The 18,564-nt window shown below is 34.9% G+C and overlaps 1 protein-coding gene across 10 annotated transcripts in view; it reads right to left on the minus strand.

Annotated features, from left to right (window-relative positions):
- Window positions 1-18,564, minus strand: part of LOC129235747 (trithorax group protein osa) — a 182,005-nt gene that overhangs the window by 12,667 nt on the left and 150,774 nt on the right. For 6 of the 10 annotated variants that reach the window (XM_054869763.1, XM_054869761.1, XM_054869764.1 and 3 more), the window contains 6 exons: window positions 9,596-9,752; window positions 9,008-9,523; window positions 8,108-8,872; window positions 7,824-8,002; window positions 7,497-7,751; window positions 2,099-2,315 (listed from right to left, as the gene is read on the minus strand). In XM_054869763.1, the coding sequence (XP_054725738.1) occupies window positions 2,099-2,315; window positions 7,497-7,751; window positions 7,824-8,002; window positions 8,108-8,872; window positions 9,008-9,523; window positions 9,596-9,752 (2,089 nt within the window). Of the gene's footprint in view, window positions 1-2,098; window positions 2,316-7,496; window positions 7,752-7,823; window positions 8,003-8,107; window positions 8,873-9,007; window positions 9,524-9,595; window positions 9,753-9,860; window positions 10,009-18,564 lie in introns of those variants that run through there. The other 4 variants (XM_054869766.1, XM_054869770.1, XM_054869765.1 and 1 more) reach the window with 2 other exon arrangements.

The raw sequence follows: 18,564 nt of genomic DNA on the forward strand, positions 1-18,564 counted from the left end.
TATTTATGCAAAAGAGCTGCGTAATTTACTACAAAAAGATTATCAAAAAAAGACCCAATCGATTCTTCAGTCCTTGTCTGCTTCAAAACAGACTGATTATTCACTTTGTCCGTACTTCGACAAACACCTCAGTGCAAAATGGAAGTTGGGCGCAAAGAGTCGAGGATAAAGCAAATGTTTTCGCCCGTCATCTCTCAGAAGTTTTTGAAGATTAAAAAAAATAAATAATTGGCGCGTACACTTCTGTTGAGTGTTTGGCCGAGCTCCTCCTCTTATCTGTGGCGCGCGTTTTTATGTTGTTCCACAAAATGGAGGCACCTACAGTTTCATGCCGACTCCGAACGGCAGATATTTTTCATGAGGAGCTTTTTCATGACAGACATGACCGCCTCAGAATTTTGATTTTGAAAATTTCGTACAATTTTGAAGCTTTGCGTTACATAGTATCTGTTGTAAAGGGTTTTCCAATAAGAGGTGTTATTTTGATATTCAAAGAAAAATACTATTTTGTAATATAAATGATTGGATGTTTATTTCATTATAAAGAGAAAGGTATGCCGTTAATAGTGGAAAATAACATCAGGCAAATGACCACCACGACCACGTTTACAGGGCAATATCATTTCTATGAAACTTTCCATAACCGAATTGCAAAGTGGCTGCCTTATGTCCTCGATAGCCTCACGTATTCCATCTTTGAGGTCTTGAATCGACCCTGGGGTGTTGGCGTAGACCTTCTCTTTCACGTGGCACCAATGAAAAAAGTCACAAGGTGTTAAATCACAAGATTTGTGATCACCTCTTCGAGAGATAACACGGTCCGGAAACTTTTCCCGTAAAAGATCAATGATTTCGTTGCTTGTGTGGCACGTAGCGCCGTCTTGTTGAAAATAATCAGATCAATACCTTCGAATAGCTGATGGGCTGACATCACTTGAGACGTGTTTACAAAAAAACTGAGATTGCCTTAGTAATACACGAAAAAATCAACCAGTGGCATTTCTTTGCCGTCTGAACAATAACTGGTTGGACGAGTCTGTGTATGTGTGTAAAATTATCGTGCAGAATTCGACTGCAGAATACCTAAGTGACGGGGTAGCCGCCAAAGTTCCCCTCACAATTTTCTTCTTCACCATGGCTAAATGGTAAACCTGGTAATCTATCAACCCTGGGGTGTGTAGGGGTACGCTGAGGCAAGTATGAGCTACTTAATCGAAACAATTGGATTGTGATTGTTTTGTTGTATGCGGTTTTCGTGTCGAATCGAAAGTTCGTTAAATCGGAGAACTGCTGTATTTATATTTTTCGATTAGTCCTAAAAAGCTTTTTGTGAATTTTTTCTTATATTCAATATTGCCACTAAAAATGTAATGCACATACATATATCCTAGATATTATATTATACAAGGTGGGGCAAAAATCATCCAACCCGATTCAATCTCAAGATAACTTTTTTTTACTACATAAAAAAAAAAGATTTTTAGTGGAGGAATATTTACTGTGGCCTTTGTGCGCCACATTGCTTGTCCATTTGCATATCGCAACTGTCTCGCTCACAAGTGTCAAATATGATTGACGTACGAGGCCATTTGCAAAAATTTTCCGTTAGGGTGATTAATTTTGCACCACCTTGTATTTATCATATTTCTCAGATAAATGACAGATAATATATTAACACGTTGATTGCCACCATACAACAAAAAAAATGGGGTTCGTCCGGCCACGATTTTTTTTTACATAATACAATAGAATATTGTTCAACAAAATGTAGGCCATATGATGCCACATTGGTCTCATACCCATAGGCCAAGCAGCATAAACAATGCAATGGCTCTAGTATGGCGTGAATACACTACTACTAATAGCCTCTATGAAGCAGCTGCATCAGCACAAACCGAAATCTCACACATTATACCGTGAGACCAAATGTCACCACGAGGCCTGAAAGTCTCTTCGCACTGTGAGACCAACCTGGACTCACATGGCACTCAACGTGTTAAAGCACCTAGTTTTACGCCTTCATTCATATACTCAAATGCTAAGCCCTCGGCAGCTACTTAAAAACATTTTGCATATTTCGCTAATTTCACTCTCTTACCTGGCGATGGTACCGAAGCGGCTTTGGCCGATTTTTTCTTTGTGCCGGCTTCCACTTGTTGAATGATGGGCAAGGGATCGATATCACCGCGGTCGAAATGACATTCAAATGTCAATAAATTCTTTGTGTAGTGTTTGCGTAGAGTATAAGCGGCGCTGCTGCTGGCGCCTATGCCCAACAAGCCGGCGATGTCCTTCCAGGTTTTACTTTTTGTAACCTTTTGTTGAAAACATTCACAACGACGTTGCAAGTAAGTTCAGGTTTTTATAGAACAAAGGAGAAATTTATAGTTAATAAAATATGAAAACAAAAACTCTAACAAATGTACGAATAATATCAAATGTAAATTTAAATTTATATAGAGAAAAATGGCAAGCAAACAATGATGTCATTGATGCAAATTGCTGTTTTTTTTTTTTTAATTTTTATATATATTTTTTTTTTATCCAATCGTCACTTAAACATAGAGATATTTTAGTAAGATAGTTCGAAAAAGGAAAATTGAAAAATACACAGAGAAGAAATGATACAAAATAAAGAGGAAAATACTACGGGAGTTGAATTGCATGGAATTTCGAAGGAAATACAAAACATAATAATTTGACTACTTACATACATACAGTGGGAAAAGGAACTAATCAATACACATTTTTGCACTACTACGGCAGAGGGAACACGGATTGGCGGATTGATGCGTGAGTGGCGATTTAGAACTACATTTAATGAGAGTCGGGTGGGTTATTGTATTGAGAAGTGCTTAGTATAAATGTTTGAACTATTTTAAAAAATAATATTTAGTGTAAATGAGTTAAACTATTTTATAAAATAATATTTAGTGTAAATCAATAAAGCAACTTTAAAACATAATTGCAAAATTTTGTAACTTAAATTTATAGTTTTTATTATTGGCACATCGACAATTGCCTATAATCCGTGAAAACATTTGGCATCACTGCGTAACAAATATCAAATTAATATTTAATGAAGTCAATTATGAACTGAAAAATGCTAGCGGCAAGATTTTTTTTTTTTTTTTTTTTTTGTTTTTTTTTTTTAATTAATAGAAAATTGTGGATCGATATTTTGATAATTATTTTTAGAATTCTCAAAGTGTGTTGGTCGATATCAATGTACATCTCCTCCGGATGTCTTGGAAGCACCGATTTTATTCGCAATTATCGGGTGTGTTTTTAACTGCATGAAAACTATGTCATAAATATTCCCCATATATAAGCGGAATGCGGCTGAAGTGACAGTCCTTGACCGGATATAAATACGGCTCGTTCCGGTACCAACTGTCGTGGGAACTATCGATATCGACATCGGCAACTATAGTTTAACAGCTGAGAATAGAAAACTGTGTTCGGTTGAGTAAGCAAGTTGGCAAGTCATCATGAATCGTTTAACGCCAAAACAACGGTTACAAATTGTGGAAATTTACTAAAAAAAAAATAAAAATGAACAAAACTGTTCGCAAAGTTCACAGAGCACTGAGCACAGAAATGCGGAAGGAGCTGCCGTTACGGTGAACGGCGAGCGCTATCGAGCCATGTGAACTGAATTTTTGTTAACAAAAGTTAATCTGCTAATATCGACGAAAGACGGCGCAACTTGCCATATACCATCGATTTATTGCAATATTCAAGCCACCATTGACGCCATACGGACAGAGGAGGAGAAAGTAGTCAAAAATTGGACTGATCGAATGAAGTGTGCAACTCGTAGCCATGGCGAACATATGACGGATATAATTTTCAAAAAATAAATGCCATGAAATTATGCTATGTACCAGATTATAATAAAAAAAAAATTAATTCCAACAATTCCAATCTGTTTTGTATTATCATTTTAAGTTCTCAAGCGGTTAAAAAACAAACGTCCGATATTTCATAAGCGCATATAAAACGGCGCGCTTATTGTTTCATATAAAAATAAAATATTACAAAAAATAAAAACAATAATACAAAAATAATGAAAAATATAAAACAATTACAAAAATAATAATAAAAAAATATAAATAATAAAAAAAATATAAATAATAATAAAAAAAATATAAATAATAATAAAAAAAATATAAATAATAATAAAAAAATATAAACAATAATAAAAAAATGATAAAACAATTAGAAAAATAATAATAAAAAAATACAAAATATTAAAAAAAAGAATAATAAAAAAATAAAAAATAAAATTAAAATTTAAATTAAAATTAAATATTAACAAAGAATAATAATAAAAAAAATAAAATAAAATAATGAGAAATTATAATAATTAAAATAATAAAATAAAATAATGAGAAATTATAATAATTAAAATAATAAAACAAAAAAATTAAAAAAAACGATAAAGAATAATAAAAAAAATTAAAAAAACAAAAAAATTAAAAATTATTAAAAAAAATTATAATATGTACAAAAAAAATATAAAGCACAACGGACCCAGCTTGCGGTCTATGTGGCACTCCGATGCGGTGTCACCCTTAAACCAACCAACCAAGCAGTTAAAAAATATAATAATATACTAATAAAAAAATAAAAATAATAAAAACAAAAAAATTAAAAAAATTAAAAAAAAAAACAATAAAGAATAATAAAAAATAAAAAAATATGAAAAGAATTAAGAAAAAATCAATTGTTGACTAAAATGGTAAATTTACTACAGATTTTAATAATCGATTAAAGCTTATAAATTTGATTGATGATTAAACTAATTCGTACAACTAATGCGATCAAACTTATTAATTAGTATAAAAAAAATATCTATACTCACATAATTAGTTTTAATTTTTTACAACTGTGTAAACAAAACAATTTTTTTACGTAAATTTCCGACTACATATTTTGATTTTCATAAAAATTTAACTTCTTAAAAAAAATGTTTAACTAAGAATAATTTTTAAATAATAATAAGAATAATATTAATTTAATAATTAAAAAAAAATGTAACTAAGAATAATTTTTTTTTACTAAAACCAAAAATAAAAGTTTACTAAGAATAAAAAAATTAAGCAAAACTCTTGTATGGAAACTATGTAAAATATGCTTCTAACTAAAACAGAGGCAATTTTGAAGTTCCTATGGCAACTTGCAAATTGAGAATACAAAAATAATATTCGCTAGTAGGTCATGGAGAGAAGAAAATACTAGTATTAAAACCAGGATAATTTGGCCGGAAATAGATAAGAAAGGGTCAGCAGAATTGCTCAACCTCTCAAGAGAGAACAACTCGAAGGTCGTGGCTTGTGTTACCGGCCACTGGCTGTCAGATAGGCACTATTCTAGGTTAGGAGTTATCGTCTCATGAATATGTACTGTAGAAGTTGTAGAGAAGAGGAAGAAAAAGTAGAAGACTTCCTCTGTAATTGTCCAGCCTTAGTTAGGAAATCAAACTTTTGACTTTTTTACGGAACTGCGCGGTGTTGGGATAAAATCTATCCGACGCTTCATAAGAGCGTTTAAATCATTCCATGAAGAATAAACACTGAGGTTCCCATGTTAGAACGGTCTCCTGCATTGGTCTGAGGTCTAAATGAGTTGAGTGTTCTAAAACGACTGCCACAAAAACCTAACCTAATTTAATTTTAAATTTTAATGAATTAATTTAAATTTGAATGAATGAATTTAAATTTGAATGAAAATATTTATTGCTAAATAAAAAAAATAAACTTGCTAGTCAGTCAATGTAGATTTTAGCTGCATGAACCAATAAAACCACATCATGTATTCAAAGAAAAAAGTAGATTTCTGGCCGTGACGTCACGCTTTTGAGAGTAAGTTTGTCTGCTGTCGATTGAAGTGAAATGTTATATTACAAAGAAAACAAAGCAAACAAAAAGTGCTGTGACTGAGTGCGATTATTAACGGTAATTATTATAAAACATAATAAAGTAAAATTTGTTGAAAATTAATAAATAATTGACGCGTACACTTTTGTTAGGTGTTTGGCCGAGTTTCTCGTCCTATTTGTGGTGTGGGTCTTGATGTTGTTCCCCTCTATTTTTTTTTATTCTACTAAATGTCAACAATACATGAAATTCAGCCGGTATAAAATGAGTTGTTAAAAATTTTTTTTTCGACATGCTTCGCAGCATCGCTACTGGACCAGGTGACGATTGGTTTCGTCATCCATTGGATGGCGTCTGCCTTCAGTATTAAAATTAGTCGGCTTGAAATGATGAGGTCAACATGACCCCTGGCTCCCGGACTAACAGTTTTAAGTCGACCCCGAATGGCCGATATTTTTTATGATGAACTTTTTCATGGCAGAATTATACTGCCTTCCGAGGTGTGACCGCTCCAAGAAACAACGTTTCCTTCATTTTGGTGTTTCATGCACAGAGATTCGAACATACATACTCGGAATGGTGATCATGCACCAACCTATTCGGCTACAGTGACTGTCGCGCTTGTTAATGGTTATTATTATAAAACATAATAAGCAATAATTATTTAATTGAAAATTAACAAAAAGTGTTCATAAAATATGGTGCTCGCGAAAGAAAGCGGTGTGCAATCACGGCTCGATTTTTTCATGCAAAAGAAGTGTGAAATGTAAACAAAACGAAAACCGAAAAACTCCAACAACGCTACGCACCAACTTTTGTTTTAAATTCAATTACAAGTACACAGTTTGCTAATTACTTGATCTACAGCATCAACCAAGTCTAACCTATCTTGATCTGTAGTCACTGATTCATGTCTTGGACGTGTATGGTTTGTAGTGTTTGTTAAGAAAAAAAAACTGAGGAAATAGTACGCACATACAAATAAGTGAAACATGCAGCTTTATCGCCAACACAATGGAGTTAAAAATTTGGGGATGTCCAAAAACATGCAGTTCGTAAATATTTCTATCTATAATAGCGATATTAGCAAGGCACAAATATTATATTCTGTACTTCCTATGCCTATGCGATCTGGGTGACATAATTTTTTTTTTCTAAATTATAGAAAATATATTTAAGTTTTAAAAGCTAGGCTAAAAATAAGCTTCAGCCTTTGTTTGATATCGTAAATATTTAGAGCTAAGTACTTTTTTTTTTTTTTTTTAACAAAAATTGCCTATACTCTCAGTTCACAATAAAATAGCTAAATACAGTGGAGGGACTGGTGATGATTATGATGACAATGAATGCGGGATGATGATGATGGCTCGCAATGAATTTTTGTGGTGGTAATGGTGGCAGGTGACATTATAATGCATAATTTTCATTTCAGTTTTTTTTTTTTTTTGGTTTCTTTTTTTTTTTTTTGTTTCATTATTTAACATTTGCTAATTGTATGGGTAGTTGTACAAAGTAGTAGTAGTGGTGGGTAGTTTTGCTACTTGGTAGTACTAGTAGAAGGTAGTAATGGTAGTGAATCTAAAAAGAAGTTAGTAAAAGGAATTACTACGGCACCTTGCATACCTCGACGAATCCTCCACGTTCTTTTACATAAATATATAACCTATACAAATCGAGCGGTTGCTTCGATATTGTTGGACAGGCGGTTATCGGTGTTCGGCGCTCCTCCATGAAGGCGCGCAGCTTATCCAGCCAACTGCGTCTTTCCGGATTATCATCCATTTCGTACAGTTTACAGAGGCTATCCGATTTTTTCGTAGACGATGTACGAAAAGTCTCTTGTGGCGGCACATGGCTATTGAAAACTTGCTGTAGATATGCAAATGCAAATAATTATGTTAGCAGTTGTTCTCTTGTCTTGTAGTTCATTGTGTAATTTACCGGACTAGCTGGTGTTCGCGTCCAATTTGGTGGTGAATTCATTTCGTACTCCTCACCAGGTCCACTCGGATGTCCGGGATGACCGACCGGCGATGTGCTGGGTGGCGCTAAATGGCTTTGGCTGTATGGATCATTTTTACGTGATTTTGGTGTTGTGCATTGTGGGTCTTCACCAGAAGCTGTGAATTGCGTTTAAGTGAATATTAAATTTGTTTTACATTACAATTAGGAAAGTAGGCGGATTATCAATTAAACAAAAGCTTTCCGTTCGCAAATTAGCTCACCTGCTGATGCATTGGATAGCGTACTTTGTTGGCTAACTTCGTCAATGGGCGTGCCATCTGGTCCGGTCGTCACCAACGAAGTGACCGGATGTGGTCCCGATGCTGTCGACGAACCCGACGAACTAATGCCATTGTCCTGTGAGATGTGTTCGCCATCGCCAGACAATATCACACCGCTACCTACACTGCCGCTCACCCCAACCATACTACCGCCGGGGCCAACACCACCTGGTCCCACAACACCGCCCATTGTTTGAGGCGGTGTGCTGGTCGGTGGCCCCATGCTGGTGGGCCCGTGCGGTGGACCCATGTGATGTGGCGGCCCCATTGGCATTCCCGGATGCATGCCAGGTCCATTGCCGTAGCCCTGTTGCGGCGCAGGACCGCTACCATAGCCGCCTTTATGTTGTAAATGCTGCTTCAGATAGTTGAGTGGACGCGGCGAGCCACCGCCGGGTGGTTGTGGTGGCCCACCCGGTGGTGGTGTACCTTTGCCCTGTACATGATTGCCCATGCCCGCTGCGCCGGCACCAACTGGTGCCCCACCTCCACCCGGCCCGCCTTGTGGTGATGGTGGCACCCAGTTCTGATAGGGTGGATACTGTGCGTGTGGACCACCAGCACCAGTGTGATTTGGCATTGGTCTCCCAGGATATTGAGGACCTCCACCCGGTGGCATACTGTTCGCGGATGTTGGTTGATTCGAAGGAGGCGGTGTGGGCGCATAACCGCTGGGCGTATACTGCGGACGTGGCGGGTAGGTTCCTGCAAGAGAAATAGATAAAAATTAATAATACTTCAAAACAAATTGCACTCCCAATTACTTTTAATCGATCTAAATCAGTATAAAAAGTAATTCAAGCCTTTCGAAGTCTTAGCAACGGGAACTTTGCCCCTTACCTTGGGAATATTGCTGCGACTGCTGTGGTGGCGGGTAGCCGGTCGGCAATCCTTGTGGTCCTGGACCAGGACTTTGTCCCGGCCCGCCCATCTTGTAGACACCGTGCATATGAGGCGGAGGTGGATAGCCGCCCGTGCCACCACCCGATCCTTGAGGAGGTTGTGTTTGCATACTGTTCAAGCCTTGATTCGGTGGCGGTGGTTGTTGCTGCTGTTGTTGTGGGCCGGTGGGTACACCTGGCCCACCAGGTGGCAGACCTCCAACCTGCTGCTGCGAGCCACCTACACCGGCTGGGGAACTGTGCACACCAACCGGACCACCGATCGACTGCTGTTGAGATTGCGGTTGTGTCGGCATTTGTTGTTGCTGCTGCAGTTGCTGTTGCTGTGGACCGCCGCCACCTTGCGTCGCTTGCATATGGGGCAGTGGTGGTGGTCCAGACGAACCAGGTTGCTGCATAGGACCACCACTACTCGACTGATTACTTGAGGGACGTGAAATGGGATGATTTTGTGCTGATAGAAAAGACCAAAGAAGGTTGAGATTAATTTATAAAAATATTGCAATGGTTTTGTTATATGACTTACCCACTGCCGGTGACATGGAACGCGAACCAGATGAGCCTGTAGGTGAAGGTGTGGGACGCATTACCTGCTGAGAATTGGGCGTGCCCGGAGGTCCCGAGCCCATGCCACTGTGTGCGCCACCACTCGAACTATCGTTGCTATTCTGACCGATCAATTCCTGGAAGGATGCAAAAAAAGAAATAGAGAAAGGTGGTGATTAGTGGAGTTTTGCATTAGCAGTTGTTGAGAGATTTGTAGGAATAGCAAAATGAAATCGATACAATACTTTGTACAAACTTTCGAAATGCTCCCATGGCAGAATTTTATTCATGTTTCTCTCGATTTAGCTATTTTGATTATGATTTTTTGTTTGTTTTTTTGTTTATGATTCTTGTGTCGTTTTCGTTGGATTTTTCTTTTTTTATTTTAATTTGTTTTTTGAATATATTTTCGTAGTCTTATTTTGTTATTGTCGACGATTCCAATTCGGAACTATAGAGTTTCTTTGCTCAGAATTTTCTGCTGTAGAATTTTTTTCATTGCTGTCATTGCGTATGAAATTTTTGCTTTTCAAAAATTTACTAATTCAGAAAAATTATTTCAATACAAAGTGAAAACTAACGGAGCAAGTGGGTGAGGACGTGGGAGACGTTGCGAAAGCGGAAGTTTGCCAGTTGGGGTATTTGAGATGTCAGGCGATAGAGTGGCAAAATGGAATGGCATTTATTGAGGAGGCGTCTGTGAATTGCGAGCTGGTTGAGAATACCATAATCGATTAATTATCGACACACAAATTGGAGTGGAATGATATATAGAGAGCAAAATCACAATTTTCAAGGGGTGTCATAAATTCTTATAATAGAAAAAGTTTTAGTTTAGCGCAATCGAATTACTTTTCCGTTACAGTATCGGCAACCGTAAAACAGAGAGGTAAGTAAATCGTCATTGGCATGAATTGAAGGCATCATAACTTATGTAAAGTAACAAAAAATCGAGAATGAAAGAAAGTATTTAAAAAAATTGGAGTGGAGCAAAATTTTGTTCTAAAAATTGCGGCTCTTCCAAAATCAAATAAATCTAGTTTCTTTTCAATAATTTTTTAATATAGTAAACCTAAGAACGGGCAGGACACATTTCTCTCATCTGAGTTCCAGGGCATAGGAACATAAAGGAAAATGAAGTTGGTGTTGAGCTTGCGAGGAAGGGGTCGACAGAAGCGGGTTTCTTTTGTCCCTATGATAATGATAATAAACGGTTCACTAGACAGGGCTAGTTTACTGGGGCGGCAGCCCTTGGTCGGAAAAAACACGTAGAGCCGGCTGTCATGGGAATGCCTGTTGTCCCCATCTCAGACATCGGTGTCCCTTGACCGTTGTTAACGGGAAACTACAGAATTTCTGCCTTAACAAAAACTCTCTCTCTTTTCACCAAGAACGGAATAATCCGTAATACATTATTTTTTTTCTGAAGTTTAATAAATAAAAATAATTTTGGTATTTTGGTAATCCTGTATTATACTTTTCCATTAGAACAAAAGGTAAAAGTCGTGCCGACACAAGGTATTTTGAATACATCGGGCATTTCGAGCGGTGATGCAAAAGCGCAAGACAAACGGAATCCTATTTTTCTGTCTCAAAAATACTTTGGCCTCAGTACAACAGAGGCAGGAAGCTTAAAGAGCTGGGGAGCCCTCCCCATTCAATTTCCGAACTCATAGCGGTGATCACCGGTCAGTGGGTGATCGGAACGCATGCGACGAAATTGGACTTCCGTACAACTCCCATTGCAGAAGCTGTGGGGATCAGGCAGAGAAAGATACTATTGAACACTTTCTTTACAAATATCCGGTTAGGCGGCTGGGCGCTTGAGACTCCTTAGTGTGCCTTTTGGGGATAGCCTGAGGCAGTTCTCCCGCTTAGATCCCTTTTCTCGCCTCCAGTACATCAACAGCACGGGATGGCTGTAGATGGTTTTTCTTCATTTCGCTTCAACCTAACCTAAGCGAGCTCTTTGAAGTTGCCTACTTACAAGAGAGAAAAAAATTAAGCGGCAGTCGCTTAAACAGTTATGTTTAAAGAGAATTCCCAAAAGTACATAAATCTTGAAGAGTTCTTAATCACTCCCCTTTCATGTATAAAGCATTATTACTTATCTAAGTTTTTATTGTATAATAAAAAAATTTAAGAATATTACCATTTTTCGCGCGCAATTTCCAACTCATTAGGCTCATAAACACTGCCGAGAATAGTAGAAAATAAAAAAATAAACATCCCAACTACGTACATAGATATGTAGGTGTGTATATATGTTCAGTTATGTATGGCTATTGTAGATTTGTATAGATACATTGGCATGAACGGCATGTGTCACGTTCGAATGACAATAAAATAAGACTCAACACAAAAGCAAAAATAAAAGGTGACGTTTTTTCTTTCAAATCGTCTTTGCAAATCAGTTGATCTATTCTTTTTATTTTTTTTTATATATTTTTTTCTTCCAGTCAGCTGGTTGGTTTAATTATGCCGACATCACGACATTATGGGAAAAAGCAAAACATCAACACACAATCGCTGATAATATCAACAAATTTTTGGCGATCGAGAACAATAAATAATTAAAACAAGCCACCGGCAGCATTTTTAGTTGAAGAAAACAAATATGGCTCATAAAATATAAAGGTAAATAATGTGACAATGTATTAACATCGCATTAAGAAAGCCAAACGTATTGAATAACCACAAAAACAAATGTAATATACAAACATAACTACAACAAGAAAGTCTACAATTCGAAGAAGACAGAGGCAGCGATATTTGCCGGCCGGCATTAGTAGCTGATGACTTACTTCTGGCGTGGCTTTTATTTTCTTTGTTTATACTATAAATAACAACATTCATGGCCCTGTTAGAAAAATAAAAGCGCATGATATTTCGCATTACAAAAATTCCAACCAAACTGCTGAAACTATAAACAATCAGCCGCGAAGGACAGAAAAAAGCGACAAGAGCAAAAAAAAACATTTAACTTTGCATTACTCGTAAATGTGAAGATGAAAATTCTCTCATACACAGTTATCAGGGGACTTTTTGCAAAACAAAATAAAAAATCTTTACCAGGTTTTGCTTTAGATCAATGAATAGTTAAGTCAACTAATCTTTCATAAACCAAAAATTAGTATTTCATGTCAGGTTTTATTACGATAGTTTCTTAACTTATTGTTATGAAGAATCATTAGTTTAAATATAGCATGAGAATGCATCAATTTATTAATTGCAGGGGAAAATGCGCTACAGCTAAAGTTGGTATAAACAACGCTTGCTTGTATGCTTGAACGTAGTTATAAAAGCATGAAAATGCACTGTTTTTTTCTGGTTCAGAAGGGTAATACTTATTTTAATTTCAGTAACCGATTTTCACCGATGAAAGAGGTATCTAAAGACTTTTTAGAAACATTTTTATTTATAAATGTTTGACTGCTTTTCTCGTAAATAATATCCAGCAGCGAAATTATAGCGAATTACCATCTCCCCTCTCTCAGCGAAACAAGAAGAGTACAAAATTAAAAAAAAAGCGGCGCATAGTGTGTTCTGTAGGCACACGCCGCAGAACCCAAAATAAATTTACTAACTTCTTTCATACTTAAATTCTTAATATTAATTTTTCCAAAAGCCAAATTAAATTCTGTGATGTGCATAAATTGTAATTAGCCGTTTTTCCTGGTGGTACAATAAAAAATTTTGCAACAGAAACCACCAGCTTCCTCTCAAAATTTAATCGTCACTTTACTCTCTCAATTTCCCCTGTTTTGTACGCGAACGCCAAAAGCATTCGTATCAGAAATTATCAACTTCGCGAAAAAAACTAATATGTGATAAACTAATATTTTACTTATTTCAGCAAATTCTGCAATTTTATTTTTTTGCTTATTTTAACAATATAAATTTAATATAGTAATTTCTTTTGTTTGTTTGTGTGAAATTTTAAATAAAATTGGAAATAGTGTAAAACTATCTGAAAACAGAGCTGGAGAACACAGTCACAATGAATACTTCGAGGAACATGTCTAATGGACAGAAAAATTAACAAAATTTATTAGAAGTGCGGTAAGTCGGGTGTATTAGATTTTCCTATGGGACAACCTCTGTATAAATTACAATAAATGTTGTGTAAATACGCATACTTAAGCAAGCGCGAAAGTAGAAACCAAGTGAGACTGGTTGACAGACTTTAGCCAAACTGTCAAATTACGATAAGGGACAAGAGAAAAGCAAATAAAAATGCAAGTGATAGCATGTTACATACATATAATATGTAAGTACAATATATTTTTGACAAATATGAAAATATGGTAGATATATCGTGCAATATAAGTAACTAATAAACAGCAAAAACTTTTCACGATTTATGTTTTTTATATATGTATGTATGTATGCATATTTATGTCATGCACAAGTTTTAAGCACATGTTTTCTAAGTAACACGCACACACAAAAAACACCGATTGGTGCATGTCTCGCACACAGAGAGTAAAAAATGGCAGGTGAGTTCGGCATAGCATAGCATATTTACTCTACCTTTAAGTGGTGGGTTGAGAGTGAAGGTAGGTGGATTAATGGAGACAATCAGTTGAGCCAACAATAATAATGCTCGACTACCAGCAGCTTAGTGTTACTTTGACATTGGCATCGCTCGCTGAGCTGCTGCCACTGACTGTGATGCCGGTTGTTGCTTTTATCAAACCAAAAATTATGATATGAGTGGTGTGCAGAGTATAAGCAAAACAAGAATGCGAATAGGGGGTTTATTGTACTTATACATACATACATCAAAGGGAAACAAATAAAGGAGTAATCTTCGACTGTTCGTTTGGCTGTGGTGATTAATAGGATGATCACAAAAAATGCTAAATTAACAGAGAGAGAGAGATGGTACATAACATTACATATGTAGGTACATATTATTATAAAATAAAAAAAGAGAAGAACAGCATATTGAAAAATACAAATTAGCAAGCGAAGTAGTAGTCATGGTCTAATGGCTATAAATTCTGCAGTAAACCAGAAAAAATTATGTGGCATGCATGCAGCAAAGCAAGCAAGCTAAATCAGATAGCACATCGAAAAACAACAATTTTTCTTTAATTTTTCTCGTTGTCAAGATAATAGCACTACTTGCGCGCTTACAGTTCGTTTAGTGGTAGTCACGTGCCACTTACAATGCCGACCAGCAACAACATTATACAGCAGCTGCTGCTGCAAAAAAATAATAACAATAACAAGAAGAAAAAAAAAAGCTCTTCTCAGAGCAAAGAGCATCAAGCGATATCACACTGCGTTACAACAAAACAAAACACAACAACCAATGACCTCTTACAAATTATAAAAACATACTTAAATTTATTAAGCCAAGTATGCAATCCAAGTAATTGTTTACATCGCGTGCCGGTAAAATGTAAAACACTTGCACAAAATACTTTTCTCTACGCAGATTTTCTCTTCCACTGCAAATAGAAGAACGAATTTTTTCGAGCGTGTATATGGTAATTTAGACATTTTTGTACTTTTTGATATGCAAACTTGTAGATTGATGTGCTGTCGATAACAAAGTATAAATGCATATACGCACGTGTGCATAGCGAATTAAGCGAAAAATAAGCGATCATGAGTTTTCTTATCGAAACAAGTATCCAAATATTCATAAATCACACGAAAAAGTACTTAAATCGTTTAGTCCAATAAAATGAAGAGATATTTAATGAATAGCAATTTATTTCGGACAATAATAGAATTTCTTCTATCGCTTGACACTTACACAAATTTCCTCGAAGTGTGATTTATTAAGGGGTCAGAGCTATTTTTTTGACTATCAGAAATGCACTTGGATGTTTTGCATCAACTTCCGAGGTGTCATCGCTATTAAAAAAAAAAGCTTTTTTTTATCATTTCATGTTTCATCTCATCATTTGATGCTTCATGAAAATCGAACTCGGAAGTAACTAATGGCGATCACGCACCGACCACTCACTTATGGGCTGCATGCGATGGCTTCATTGGGCTTTTGATAGCCAAAATGTATGCAAAAAGGTTGCCACAATGAAAACCGCTGATGCAGTTTTTCGAAGAAATTAATTTGCCAACAATTTGTGTTTCATTCAATAAAGTTCATCCATAAATAAAACAAATGTGGCATTTTTAATTGGCGATACGCAATATATTGGCCAGTTTTGACTATTTTTCATTTTTCTTTTATTTTGCTTAGCGTTTTATTAAAATATATTTCATTCTACAACAAATATCATTTAAAAAAGTTTAAAATTTTGCACTAACCGCTAAATTTTCATCAAAATTTAAAACTTGTTAATAAAATTTGGAAAAACAAAATGGGAGGGAGCACAGTTTTGTATCATATTGAATTTTAGTATAAAAAATTTATTGGTATAAAAAATATTGGTGTAAATATTATCGTTGATTTTTGATAATTTTTTTTTTCTCGTATTTTCTATCTTTCTTATCGAAAAAAGAAGCGTATTATTTTGATCACTGCTGAATATGCATATCCCTATCTATATCAATTCCTTTATGCGGTTACATGCAACCGTTATGTGAACAAAATTATAATTCTCAGATAAAACTGACAGTTTGTTTACCTATTCCAAGAAACGAGTATATGTCCTTCTGCTCTACTTAACTTTGAGGTGTGACCAAGATCATGTGACCGTTAACCGGCTCTCACCCAATCAGCTTATTGGCTGCTGTAACAGGGGTTCACGAAATAGTTGAGATCGTGTTGGTGATATACCACTGTCTCCGTACGAAAACGTCTCTGTGTGATCGTAGAAATCCATTAATTCAAAGTATTTTGTTTCAAATCTTCGAGCTACCAAACAATCCACGAAAGTGCTCCAAGATACATAATGAGATTACGATGCCTATACCTATGACTGATTGTAAGAGCAGGAAAAATTCTCCGTTTTTCCACTGGCGAAAATTTCACACAGACCACGGCTTGAGTCTCCTATCAAAGCCATCAAAGCCATAGCTCAAGCAAACCAAAAACAAATGTGCAAAATATAGAGAAATCGCTAGCGAATTATTAAACACAAATTTATTTTTGAGATTTTGTCTACCTAGTAAAGCCTGTAAAGCAGAGAAAAATAGAAATGTGGTTGGAATATTGTCGATTTTGATCAAGATAACACGTAAACCGCATAATGAAGTTTTTAGATCGCCAGAACTGATCTTCACGCGCGCCTTGATAAACAACCGCAAAAACATTACAAAGAAGGAAAAAGTCATAAGTTGCAAGCAAACAAAAAAGTGAACAATTTACGAAATTTGCCGAGACAACCTCAACGAATATTTGCACAAACCAATACTGATTGCGGATAATAAATTATATAAAAAATAAGAAAAAAAAAACAACAACAAACAATTGGCCAGTGATGAATACGCAGACAAATGAGGTGGCTGACTGGCGGTTTGGGTCGAGTTAAATGAGAAAAATAAACAAACAACCAAGCACAAAAGCAATCGCGAAAGCATGCAGCCGGATGGACGGACGGGCGGGCGAATACACTAAGGTTTTAAATGTACATTTGCATGTTGGTTGGCGATGAAGTTGTTTGTCAAATGGTAATGAAGATGAGGTGATTGCTTGCGAGGCTATAGCTTTTTGTTGGTCACTAATAAAAATTACTTGGTTGGAGATAAAGACTAGGCGAGAAAAATGATTGCTTGAACACTTGTGGGTAGTTGGTCAAAATAACAAAGAAATTAATAAACAAAGCAAAATAAAAAAAAGAAGAAACTTACAAAAAAACAGCAATGAAAAATTGCGACTAATGGATACGGCAAATGGTAAACAAAACAAAAACACAACAAATACAAACCATGTTCAAATTAATGGCACTAAACATTAGAATAAAAGGAAGATGAGCTAATGAGATTTTTTGTTTTTAATGTTGTTTTGTTGTAGTCAAAAGAGTTTATTTAAAGGATAGTAGCGACTACGAAGTGATATGCAAATGATAGCATGGCGAAAAGTTTACTAAAATATACAAAGCAAATGTAAAATAAAATAAAATAAAATAAATGAAAAGTAAAAACTAAGCGAGATATTCACATTAATTAAAAAATTCGTTTTTCCTTGTTGAGTTCTGCAGAATACTTTTAAGTCCTTGTTTTCAGTACGACAATCAACTCCACCAACCATGCCGCTTTTTTATTTGTTTCACATTTCATAATGCACAGATTTGCACCCGAGCAACATTTAAAATTATGGAAATCGCCGAATATGCTTACAATACTTGGCTCAATTCAGGCTTCGCGATTAGGAGGACGGACAAGTTCGGAAAAATTAAAATAAAAAAAAAATGTAATAAAAAAAATTTAATAAAAAAAAAAATGTAAATAAAAAAAATAAATTAAAATAAACAAAATTAAAATAAAAAAAAAAATAAAATAAAAAAAAATTAAATAAAAAAAAGTAAAATAAAAAAAACAATTAAAAAAACAATAAAAAAGCAATTAAAAAAAACAATTAAAACAAAAGCAATTAAAAAAAAAAACAATTAAAACAAAAACAATTAAAAATAAATTTCAAAAACAAAACAAAAATTTAAAAAAAATTTTAATTTTAAATTTAAAAATTGTTTTTGTTTTTATTTAAATTTTTTTTTTAATTATTTTTTTTTTTATTTAAAAAATTTTTTAAATTAAAAATTAAATTTTTTTTTTTTTTTTTAAACTAACCAACTATATTTTTTGCGTTAAAAGAGTGTTAGAAAAAATTAAAACATTGTTAAAACAAAACATACAAAAAAATTGTTCAAAACTAATTGTTCAAAAAAAAATTGTTTAAAAAATAACAAAAACCAAAAAAAAAACGTTCACAAACAAAAAAAAAATTGTTAAAAAAAATAATATACAAATAAAACAATTGTTCCAAAACGAAAACAAAAATTTAAAAAAAAATGTTAAAAAAATTTTTCA

This window comes from Anastrepha obliqua, chromosome 1 (assembly GCF_027943255.1).
Source record: "Anastrepha obliqua isolate idAnaObli1 chromosome 1, idAnaObli1_1.0, whole genome shotgun sequence".
In the NCBI taxonomy this organism is placed as follows: Eukaryota; Metazoa; Arthropoda; class Insecta; order Diptera; family Tephritidae; genus Anastrepha; species Anastrepha obliqua.